The following is a 12,630-nucleotide window of genomic DNA, read 5'->3' as shown; positions in this document are numbered from 1 at the left end:
TGGGATTGACCAATGTTCTCTTAAGAACAAATGAAGGATAATCATTCAAGTGCTGCTGGCCCATGGAAACCTATGTCAGTTACATTCAGAGGAGGGTGGACCAAGTGTTTTATTTTCTGCCATAAGCTGATGCTCAGGGTTAATAACTTGTGGTCCCACCATCTCCCAGGGGATTTTTGCCTAGAGATTTCTGAATGAGGAGGACTTCCTTTAGTTCGTATTTCTTGGATTTCCCAAGTTACCTATGTCATTCTTCGACTAGATTTGAACCTACCCTGTCTCATTTCTCACCAATCGGAACCATGACCTTATTATCTTGGGGCTTTATTTTTTTCTTTGTCGTTTGCATGACTTCTACATGCCTGTCACAGGAGTGGTACATTCTGTTAAAAAAAAACAATTTTTTAAACGTGTGCGAGTTTCTAAAATGTGATTACATAGTTCACGATCCCTCATTTAAAACATTTAAATGGAAATTTTACCAATCTACCAGTGAAGCATTGAGCTCGAGCCCTCCCCCTGGGTAACAGTTGAAAGACACATCGGATCCCTCGCAGCCGCTCTCCATTGTGTCTCTCCTAGAAGTGCCCCGTGCCGTGTGGTTGTAAATACAAATCCACTGGAAGACGTCTGATATTTTTAGTCCACATTGTCTAATTATTACTCAGATGACAATGTGGCGCTTGTTCGGTCCTCTCACCTTTGGAACAGGAGCTCAGCATATTCTGTTCTTTAAAAATCTTACCCACTTCCAAAAGGCTTTCAAGTTTCCAAAGTCCTAATGGGATGTTTTCCGTCCATCTTTTCAAACTCTGGTTCAGTGTTTATTTATCAAGATGAATGATGAAAAGTTCAGGTTCCTGGACCTCAACCAAGACACATAAAACCCAAGTCTTTGACGGCCTTTAAATGTTGCCTTTTAGCAGCCCCCCTCCCCCATTACCGATGCTCGGTCACAGTACCCACTTGGATTCTGTCCCGCACTGGTAATGTGCTCAGGGCCTAAATAGGGCAAGGAGCACACCCTTTGTTGAAGGAATTCACTCACATTTTCTTTATCCATTTCATCAGTTAGTTTAGTTGACACCGATACTGTACTCAACTTTCTTAAGTATGGACGGGATGAGAAATTGTCCCATTTCTTAGAAACTGCTGTCTAGTAGAATTTTATATCATGGATCTGATTTGCAATATTAAATTATATAGGAATTCTTACCAAAAACACCCTACCCATACTCTTTTAACTGTCCGTTGATGGACTAGTTAAAGGAGGCCATTGGCCCTCATTCTGGATCAGTAGATGAGATTCTAGGAAAGCAACTCCGTGACACGGTAGCATCTGGGGAAAGAAAAGTTCGATTTGCTTGTCTGACCATGGCCACAGCCTCACCGTCCTACATGAGACTGAGTTTCTTGAAGTGTTGAGGCCACATCTTAGGTGCCCCTCACAGGGCTACTATGGGATCTGAGTGGACATTGTTGGATACATGAGTAAAGGAGTACCATGTGAAACATTTCAGTCTGTGCGTGCGTGTGTGTGTGTGTGAATACTATGTGTGAATCACGCAAAAGAGATTCAGCAAATCTATATATGATGTATATTTTTGTTTTTATGAAGTCCACATCTCACATAGCATATACGATGCATTAAAAACAAAGACAATAGGGGTGAACAAACATTACATTTTGAACTTAACGTATGGCTAGATGGGTTGCAGGTGCCTAATTTTAAACCCACTGCATTCATCATTAAGTGCGCTTGCGCTCTTGTGATGCCAGAGAAGTAAAAACCATGCTTATCTCTTTCGATTTTTTTTCTATTTATCTTGTTTTTGTTTCTTTTTGCATTTTCACTTTTTTCCATGTTTAATTTTTGATCTTCTTCCTTCTTCCATGAAAATGACTTTTAAAGAAAATCCTTAATGAATTTTTTTAATGTTCTTATTTATTTTTGTCCTGTTCTACTTCATTTGGGTGGGGTCAGAGAATACCACAGTTACCGTAAGAGCACACTTTGCTTTTGATGGAATTATGTGTAAGTCTGGTAACATTAAATCATACATTGGGAATAAAAGCACCGTATTGTGTCTTCTGAAATTACTGTACAAATGAGAAACCCAAAACTCAATGCAGGGTTCTGAGAATCCAGGGATAACAAGCCTTGGGGAGTGAAGGCTTCTTCACTTTGGAAGTCTCTGTGCAACACTTGACACACGATGTTGAGTCTTTGGAGAATATTTTCTTGGCTGCTTGTCTGTATTCTGATCTGTGTATATATCAGAGCGTGACCGTCTCCCCTGAGTCATAACTGGTCTTCCCAGCCCACTGTTGAGCTTCTGTAGCAGCAGTCTCCAGCTTGCCGGAGAAGTCCCGTCTGTCTTACCCTGGCCGACACCCGGTAGGTGGTGTTTTGTGCCCAGTGCTCACACAGGTCACTGTAGAGAAGACTCAAGGCTCCGTGTGCTTCAGCCTCTGTCTGACTTTTCTTTAGTTCTCACCGTCAAGGGTCCAACACCCTGTCATATCTCCAACACTGTGGGCTACTTATTCTAAAGTATGTTACGTGTTGTTTCTTTCTATTTAGATGCTTTTTGTGTTTCCTTTCTGTTCTTCTCCAGCTGCATTCACAATGTAGAGCAACTGTGCAGTTATGCAAATGTGATGATAAAAGATGGATCCCAGCATGTTCTAAATGCCCGATAAATGAACGATTGTATGGATATGCTATTTGAAGTTGGATGACCATCTGGGTCATAATCCAAACATATACATAGTCTTTGCCTTAAATGTGTCAGCAGATTATGTACTGTGTCATCTACACTTGATCTCACCCTCTAGGCTGGTTAGCATCAAGCAAGGTTCCCAGGTGTATCAAGACCTACCTGGTCCCATCCTCAGGAAGCTGTGAAGTGCTTAAGGGTGGATGCCTGAGCTTTCCCACTGTATGTGCAAGGTGTTCTTATGAGAGGAAAACTCCATTTCTTTGTTTTAAATGATACCTGATGCTATAATTCTGCAGTTCTTTTTGGTATTTTTTCTTTATGGTCCCATTTTGCACACACAATGGAGAAAATACCAAACCAAGCAGGATATACAGAAATGAAAGGGTTTTCTAATCTATCTCTGACCAGATAGTTGTTGGTAGGTGAAATACAGGAATAGTGGTGGAAATCCTTCATAAGGAATTTTAGGATTTTTTAATAGAGGGGCTGCTATGTGTGTATGGACCACATCCTTTCTCCTGGTTTTCTGTCGCGTGGTACGGGCTCTCTGGTCTTCCTTCCTAGTAACTCTGGCTTCCTCCTGCTCTCTAGTCCCTGCCCCCTCATTGAAGCTAACCGAAGTCTGGGACTTGATTCTCAACTTCCTGCCTGCTCTATTCTTTTTTGAGTAACTTATTTGGTTGCAAAAAGGCAGTGTTTACCAGCCATGTATTTTGTAAAAGGGCCTTGCTCATGCATGTTTATTAAAAGTTAAAATGCTGTTACTCTGTGGAGATGGGAGGTTGGGTGAGTTAGCTGTGATGGTGGATGGAGTTACAATGCCAGGGAGAAAGGGACAAACTTTGCTCTTGGTGGCCCTTTAACTCCCCCTCACACTGACTTCTTCAAAACTTCCCATAATGCTGGCTACCCGAGGACCTTTGGAATGACAATTGTTTAGAGAAGATAAGAAACCAAGGCTATTTGAGTCTCTTTATCTGTGCTGTTTTGACATGATTCATACATTAACTCCCCTTTATCACTGTGCCCATTTCATCATTATAAAGGATGAAAAATGACAGTCCTCATCATAGAAGTACATGTGGGTATAACCAGTACATTGTAATCATGGCTGAAGGGATGGATGGATATGGTGTGTGTGTGTGTGTGTGTGTGTGTATACTGTTTTTGCATGCATATATGTACATGTGATTGTATATATATGTGTTTGTATATGCATATGTGTATGTATTTGTTTATCCATATGTGTTTCTATATGTATGTATTTCTGCACTCATGTGTCTGTGTATGTATATGTGTGTGTTTCTATGTGTGTTTGTCTATGTATGTATATGTTCCTGTGTCTATGACTGTATATATGTGTATATCTGTGTATATATGTATGTATGTTTCTGTGTACATATGTGTATGGTAAGAGGTAGCTCTGTTTGATAGTTTTAAACTGACGTGCAACACTAGTTAACACTGTCAAGTGATACTAAGTGCCAGCCCTATTTAACCACTTTGCGTGCATTGGTTTTCACAGTGAACTTGAGATAAGGGCAATCATTATCCTCTTTTCAGGTGAGTAACTTGAAGCAGCAAGAGGGTAAATTACTTGCCAAAGAGCAATAATCCAGGAAGGGATGGAGTCAGGTTTTATGACACTGAATCATTATTTTTCTTCTTATATCTAGTAGTAAAAAGACAAAGAGTTTTTGTACCAGAGGAATGGCTTTCTGCAACCCGCTGTTACAGTGCTGACTTCTGATACCTTGCAGTGTGTTTTTGGTGGGATCTAATAATAAAAAAACCACATACTAATGTCTGCAAGCTACACCAGACAAGCTATCTTTCAGTAGGGGTGAACGAGGTGATCATAGATTCAATCATTCATTCTTTAAGTCTATTAATGTTTATATATGTATGTGAAGAGAATGTAACAGAGTTGTGAATGTCTGTGATCTAGAACCTGGGGAATGGAAGGAGAATGATCAGAAAAATCAGGTCAAACAGACTGAGTGAAAGCAACCACACACCACACACACACACACACACACACACGCACGTGTGTACACACACACGCACACACACACACGTGGCTACAGCAGTGGGTCTCAGCCTTCCTAATGCTGTGACCCTTAATGCAGTCCCTCATGCTGTGGTGACGCCACCCATAAAATTATGTTCATTGCCGCTTCATAACTATAATTTTACTACTGCTGTGAATCCTCCTGTAAATATTTTTGGAGATACTGGTTGTGAGCTCTCCCTGAGAACCCCAATTTGGTTTCCAGCTCCCTCATCTCTCTCACCCCTTCCCTCTAGCTCTAGCTCTAGGAAATCCAGCGCCCGCTCCTGACCTCTGCAGACACCTCCATACAGGTGGCAGAGACTCATACAGACGCATACACATTAATAAAAATGAAATAAACAACATTTATACACACCAGCCTTGCAAGGAGTGAATAAGAATATAGATAGGTAGCAGCGGTGCCACATTAATTGTGACATATTTAATTATGCACTAAAAATAATCTTCTAAAATGTTGGGATTGGATATAATTGAACCAATGTCCAATTTTACAGCCAGTGCAACAAGACAATTACACTCATCACAAGTAACTTCCCAGTCCCTGGAACGGATTGTCTATTAGTGTTTGTAGAAGCTGCCTTGCCAAAGCCATTTCTTTTTCTATTAGAAACTTCTTAGTGACTTTCAAGTGGAAACTAGCATGTACTTTGACAATACTAAGACAAAAGCCTTGCTAGGTCTTAGGTCACCTGAGGATAATTGATCACCTGTAAATGTGAGGCAAGTGTGGTTGGCTGCTGTGGAATGTCAGCTGTGATTCTGTGGCTTGTGGTGCCTGGGGAACTTTGTCGCAGATCCTACAACTTGACACTGGTAGCCCAGCTATGGTGATCTCTAATGCGGAAATATTAAGCTACACTAAAGAGGGGTGCCCTATTATATTTTATTGAGGGAGAAATCACTACGTGAGAAGCCAAGAGTGTCGAGAACCGAAGGTCCACACCCTGCTCTCCAGGCCACAACCAGAACCCAAAGAGAGAAAGAGTCTCCTCCCCCTAGCTCTTTTCTCCCCCTCTATGTTCTGCATACCCGTGACCACACCCAAATGGGCATGGTCAGCGCTACGGGTACGTGGATCTCCCCCTACATCAGGGTGCACAGGACTTTACTTATATGCAAGAATTCTTGCTTACCCTGCACTGTGTAACAGTTGTCCCCACATATTAACTGGACACCATGATGCTGCCCTCATGAAGTGAGTTCTTACTGATGTCCTTTGCAGGTTTTACCCCGGTCTTCCCCTCACAAATCTCTATGGATAATGAAACAGTAGCACACTGAATTGGGGCTGCACTGACTTCTACCCTTGCATTTGCTCTCCATTTCTTGCGGGCTCTCAGAGGGGCGCTTGGGAGAGCGATCAGGGATCAAGTCCCAGAAGAGGTTATTGAGCTCCACGTGACAGTTCCTACAGCGTCACCTGGCACTTAGTTGTATCAACCGACCCTCAAGGTGGCGAAGAAAATGGACCTAAATTTCCACTCTCCGTTCTTCAGCAAATGAGTATGTGGTAGCACGCAGCTAGAAGTCATACAACTGAAGCTGTTTGCATAACGTGTGTATGGTTCCTGGGTTCGAACCCAGGGGCCCAAAATAAAAGGCGGGATTTGTAAGACAGCTACGTGGCATGCTGAAGAGAACTCTGTGCTGGAGATGATGCTGCAGGCCCCGACTTTATGTTTAATTAGGTGTAACAAGTTTTGAACAAGTGTTTTAAACCTGTTTATTTGTTGTGTTTCTGGCTATAAGTGAAGAGTTTCTTCTAGAATGACTTTAAGTCAGACTGAAGAGTAACAGCCGTTGCCCAACTCTGAATGCCTTGGTAAAATATTTAAATACTACATAATCCATAACTTTCCTTTGTAGTCTATTAACATCTAAAAATATCTAACTCCTGTAGAAAAATTGTTTTGTATTTGCTAAGTGTAAGTTAGATTTCTGTGACAATGGGATGTCTGTTTTGTTTTTGGTTTTGTTCTAGTTTTACAACACCAAACCATGTATGTTCAGTTTATATCTGAACAATTGCTTCCATAAGATGTTTATCTAAATGAGAGAGAAAGGCCATTACTAGTTCTAAAACCCAGCTTCTGCATTACCTACACATGCATTGACTTTATGATTTGAGGAACAATGGGCACATTTGAAATTTAGCTATACCATTATTCCTTCCAAAGTGTGATGCCCCTTGCTACATGTGTTCATCAGCACGAGTCAAAAAAACAAAGTGCATTTCAGTTGAAACTACAAAATTAAAGTACAAACAGTGGTAGAATCAGCTGATTCCTGGGGTTTTGTTTAAAACATCAGATACCGTGCACACATACATTTTCCTCGTTCAGTTTTTTTCACTGTGCTCTGCTACAGTAGCTCAAAGGAGATTAAAGCAGAAAAATAACCTACACACATACAAAGCACAGACCTGAGGTTGTGTGTAAGCTACTGCACTGGCAGGAATGCGGTTTAATTCTTGGCACCGACAGCTTGCTGGAGAATTACAATATGTTGGCATCGGTTTCCAGGTCTCATTGTTCCAGCCCAGGGAGTCGGTCTTAAGAGGGTTTGGCACCAGAGGGAAAACGGAGTGAGAGTTACAGGGAATGAACAGGCCCCAAAGAGGCAGGAGGCTGCCGGAACAATGGCTGGCAACTCCGGAGACTCTCTGATGGGGTTGCCATAGGCAGCCAAATGCGAGCCAGAGAGGAGAGAAGCCGGCCAGTGTGTCTAACGGCTGGGGATGGCAGAGAGGGGCAGAAGGGATTTCATAGCCTCGTCTTCATGTGCGGACAGATGACGGTCATTTCCTAGGCTCTAATAATGATCCATGGCTTATTTTCTTCCACATTTGTTTTATATTGTCTTTTCAAATGCATGTGTTGAGTTTCCTTCTAAGAAGACTAACCCTTGAAGGAAGAGCCCTGGTTTTCATGGTCTACGTGTACTTTGGACGAGCTGCGTTGGGGCAAAGTCTGACTTTCCTCAGCTACGACATGGAGGAGAGTAACCCCATGTACTGCTGTCAAAGGTGTTGTGGCTGACAGCATCCTCTGAGCTGAGACACGGTGCCAGCACCTTCGTTGACTCTTACAACGACTTTATTTGAGGAGACCCTTAGTTTTGAGAGTAACTATTGAAACTCCAATGCTTAGAGAATGAAGGACTAAGTGTTTAAAATAAGAAATGTATACTAGGTATGGTGACACACGCCTTCAATCCCATCATTTGGAGAGCAGAGGCAGGCAGATCTCTGCCAGTTGGGGTCAGCGTAGTCTACATAGTGAGACCCTGTCCAACAACAACAACAGAATCTAACAAACAAAACCATGAAAACAAAAGAGCAAAACAGAACTTGAACGCTTACTAACACCGCAGTCACCAACCACTCCCAAGGCATAAAACTTGACCCTGTGTCTTTAAAAAAAAAAGCATACCCCATTTCTGAAAACTAAACATTGAGCCACTATCTTTTTTTTCACACCATAAATAGTAAGAGGTACTTAAGAGCTGTGGTAGACACCCCTTTATTGAATTCACACTTGAGAAAACAGGTGGTTGTAAATATTGGGATTTTGCCATTTTGTCTTTTCTGTTTCTACTCGTAGATCTTTCTTACTGCTCTCTGAGAGGCTTCATCAATGAGGAGGGCACCTGGCTGCCCCTTTGGCTGGACACCATTCCTTAGCATCACTGTAGGAGCCCCTGCCTGGAAGTGCATTGTGGGAAATAGACTTGCCAGCCCTATTTGGGTGACAGATACTCATACAGAGAGCTGAAGCTGGGGGCTGAGGGTGCAGACCCCACCCTCCACCAATCAGCTACTCCAGCAAGCTGCTGTCACAGGATGGGTGACACTCTGGCCTCTTTTTCCCTCGAGGCCCAGTATTCCTTATAGTTCATAAGCAAAAGGGGTAATTTAGTTGTTCATGCTCACAGGAAGTTTTTTTTAACCATCCAGAGCGAATTCCATAGTGCAAAATCTTATAATTAGATTAAGTTCTGATGCTAATGAGAACTGCAAAAATAAATAAATAAGTAAAATAAAATCAAGCCTCTTAATCCCATGGTTAATACTCATGCAAACATGTTATTCTGGAAAGTTCAGTTTATTCTTTGAATCTTTTGCTCCAGTGAAGTTCGGAGTGGCCCCCGTAATCTAGAATTCTTCTGCAGAGGAAATGAAGGTGTGTCATCTGTGTGAGCATGTGTGTTTGCAACTGAAACCGCAGGCTGTGAGATTCAGATTTAGCTTCGCTGTGGGCAAGCCCTGTGCCTCCCTAAGCTTTGCTTTCTTAACAGGTGACTATCAACCCTCATGTTGAGAAGTTTGCTATGCCATGCAGAAGGGGCTTTTTCCGTTGCTCGGAACTTAGCCTACCCAAGACATTGCTGTTTCCCATCATATATTTTAAAACCCCAGACTGGTCTAATCCTGAATCTTTGTGTGTGAGTCCTCCTTAGAACCCATAACATGGATGCAATTGCCCATTCTCAGACTTCTGGTGGCTTAAAGGAGTGGACAGAGGTAGAAACAGCACCACAATCCAAAGACAGAGGCCACTCAGTGTGTAAATTTGGAGTCTTAGTCATCCCTGGACTGACAAGCCCAAGTTAGATACACTTCTGATTTTTCCATTTTCACAAATGCCCCTACTGTCTCTATCCCTCCTTCCCTCCCTCCCTCCTGTATGCTAAGAGTCAGCTTGAGCCAGCTATCTAGGAGCCTTATATCTTAACATTTGTTAATAAGGAGGCCAGGAATGTTCTGTAGGTTCCAAAAATCTGGCTACTGTTTCTTTAACTCTGCAACTTTAGACAGAAGACTTCTGTCCCTTTATGAGGCGGCCACAGTAGATATTTTGTCTAGCTGCAAAGGAAAGGCATTGCCACGGACCTGGCAGACAATAGCCTTAAAAGTAAAAAGGTCTGTTTCTGGAGCAGGGAGGCTCAGGGGCCATTGTTAGTCCACAGTGGATTTCTATTGCCGCATTCCTGCTTTGCAAAGGTTTGTTAGCTTTTAATGACTGACAGAACTCTCCTGCAAATACCATATTGGCCATGCCCTGTTTACACGCTACTCAAGCAATTTTTTTTGAGCTCTGAATAAAGAAACGGTGGTGTTTGTTTGACCTACTCTGATAAGGTTTAAGAACTGATTTTTTTCCCAGTGCTCGGTGGGAATGTAGACACACTGAAGTTCCTTCCATGCAGAAGTATTTTCAACTCACTGTAAACATCATGATGCAAGTGGAAATGCTGATGACAACAGCAGCCTGCACTGTGGCTGATCACAGCATTGCTGTCATCATTTCCAACATCTGAGGAGCAAAAACACGGGTGTATTTTAGGAAAACGTACAAGAAGGCCTATTAGGATTTCCCTTCACTAAGGAAAATAGAAATGGGCATTCTTTGACAAAGAGTATTTTAGCCACGTCTCATGAATGGGACATGTACAAATATACAGACACAATTTCAAACAATAGCTGACACCTTTTGCCATTTAAATCTCACCAATCGTACTTAACCTCCAACTCGCTGAACCCCCCCCCCAGGTCATACAGTCTCTCTGACAAATTAGCAAGTTATTCCTTTCTGTTCCTCCTAGGCGGCAAATAATCATTGGAGCAAACAGAAATGCTCTTAGCCACCGTTATGCAGACAGCAGTGCTTGCTAAGACCCAAGGAAGTAGAGGTAGTGCTTTGTTTAGATGAGGCACAGGGGACACTTATCTTTCAGTAGTGTGGCTACTTTGTTTTGTTTTCTAACTCAATGCAAGGCTAACTAGAGGACTGAAATGCATTGTCATTGTGTACCCAGATAGATGCTGACAGGAACTTACAACTCCATTGTTTGGAACAGAGTCTAATGTGCGCTAGTTTTGTAACAGTTATATTTATTTATAGTTAAGGTTCAGTACAAAAGGAGAGGGTACAGCCAGGTATCTCCAAAAAAAACAAACCATGATCTATAACTCATGCCCTTGCCTCTAAGATGTGTCTGTTCTGTCTCAACATGGGGCATTTGCAAAACGCATGATGCAAATCTGAAATAAGCAAATAATGTGTTTCCATTAGCATCATTACTCAGTTCACTGGATTTTTGCAATCTTTTAAAGGCTTCTTTTATGTCAACCTTTTGTTTGTTTGTTTGTTTTTTATATTTTTGCAGTGTTGGCTGTGTACTCACAAATCTTGCTACGGTGTGGTGGTTACCACCACACAATGTTACACATATTATGGAGTGCACGGAATTGTAAGCACACAGAGATGTAATTACATGTAGCGGGTTTAAGGGCTAATTCTTTGCCTCTTTTTTTTCCACTCTGCATTTTATCAACATAATTATTTTCTGACTGCAGACTAACACTCTGAAATTGACAAGCATCCATTATAGCAAGAAGGTGTCCACCAAATTTAAAACAATGAGCTGTGGGCTCACACAAGCCCATTGTCATAAAGAATTAGTATGTCTTTGTTCTGTAAGGGGAAAAGCTAATGATTTTGAAACAGCAGGTGACCAAACACACTCTTTTTTCCCCCTCCCTGTTATCAGTTTGTTGATGAAGTCATTATGAACTGGGGCCAGGACCAGGATGGCCTTATTCTTAGCAGATAGGCTTCTACGAGCCTGCTGCAAGTAGTCACGCTGGTTTGCTTATGTGTGCCTTTTTTCTTTACTTAGATACCCCCAGTATTGAAAAACTACTCTCAAAGGACTGGAAAGACAAGCTCCTGGCAATGGGATCAGGGAACTTTGGAGAAATTAAAGGTAGGAAGTATTGCCGCTTTTATCTAGAATGTTCAGAAATGATGTTGTTCTTTCTAAGTATTGGTGGCTATGAAATGCTTCTGTCCCTGCCCCTCCACATCATGCCTGCTCTGGTATAAGCTTTCCTTCTAGCTTGGCAACAGACTGAGGCTCTGCCTGGGTGTTCCCCTTGCACTGTATAGGATCAAGGATGGGGGCTTTTGTCTTCTTGTCTTAAGAAACAAACCACTCTCTGTGACTCGCTCTGCTTCTCCTCCCCCTATTTGAGTCATGATTTATTTCTAAGGTAAGAATGTATCAACACGGAGGTTTGAAACAGCGTCTCGTAAGTTTTAACTCACATCTCACTTCTGAAGTGCGAGTGCTTACAATGGGCAGCCGGAGCCTGCGGATGAGCAAGGCAGACAGAATACAAGGGCGTTGCAAGTCGGTGTCAGCGATGTTTCTCTTTGGGCTCATTTGAATCAGCAATTGCAGCTAGTCAAAGCTCTCTGACGGCTTCAGAGAGCCCTGGACAGCCACATCTTCACACACTTCCGGTAACAAGGGAGATTTAATTTTCCCCGTGTAGAAGCACATGATTGCTTCTGTTGCTTTTTATCTGCCTCTTCTCAGAGCATGGGGCAGTGCACAGCACCCTGTTGCTGCCAGCAAAGGTACTTGTGGTCCTAAATTCTACAGCAATAGAATTCTCGATAATGTCAAGATATCTGGTCATCAACAGCATCACATTTGCTCGTGAGCTGTCGTGCTTATCCTCCACGGGTGCTGAATGTAAACTTAAAGCGATGTGCAAATGTAAAGTGACAATTCTCTCCCATCCAAGCATCCTAGAGCAAAGTGTTTGTCTTTTCATCTCTTTTGTCATATAGGATCTGGCTGTTTGGAAAGTTCCAGAAAAAAAATTTGACCGATGATTTCACTTGCCCATCGTTTGCATGCATTCTGGCTTTAGAGGCCATGGGATGGGTTTGATGACCAGCGTCTATTTCCGGGAGAAAGGTTAAATGAACAGTCAGCATGCCCCTGAGCTTGGCAGGATGTAAGGGGAGCACAAAGTAAAGT

At 42.3% G+C, this 12,630-nt stretch overlaps 1 protein-coding gene across 12 annotated transcripts in view; it reads left to right on the top strand.

The window, feature by feature from the left end:
• Sox5 (SRY-box transcription factor 5) overlaps positions 1-12,630 on the top strand; it is a 936,665-nt gene that overhangs the window by 721,264 nt on the left and 202,771 nt on the right. For all 12 annotated transcript variants that reach the window (XM_040743583.1, XM_040743581.1, XM_040743582.1 and 9 more), the window contains one exon: positions 11,479-11,565. In XM_040743583.1, coding sequence (XP_040599517.1) covers positions 11,479-11,565 — 87 coding nt within the window. The remainder of the gene's footprint in view (positions 1-11,478; positions 11,566-12,630) is intronic.

The sequence above is a fragment of the Mesocricetus auratus genome, unplaced genomic scaffold (assembly GCF_017639785.1).
Source record: "Mesocricetus auratus isolate SY011 unplaced genomic scaffold, BCM_Maur_2.0 Super-Scaffold_100001, whole genome shotgun sequence".
NCBI classification, from domain to species: Eukaryota; Metazoa; Chordata; class Mammalia; order Rodentia; family Cricetidae; genus Mesocricetus; species Mesocricetus auratus.
Note: the sequence above shows the minus strand (reverse complement) of the source record. Positions and strands in the feature narration are given on the sequence as shown.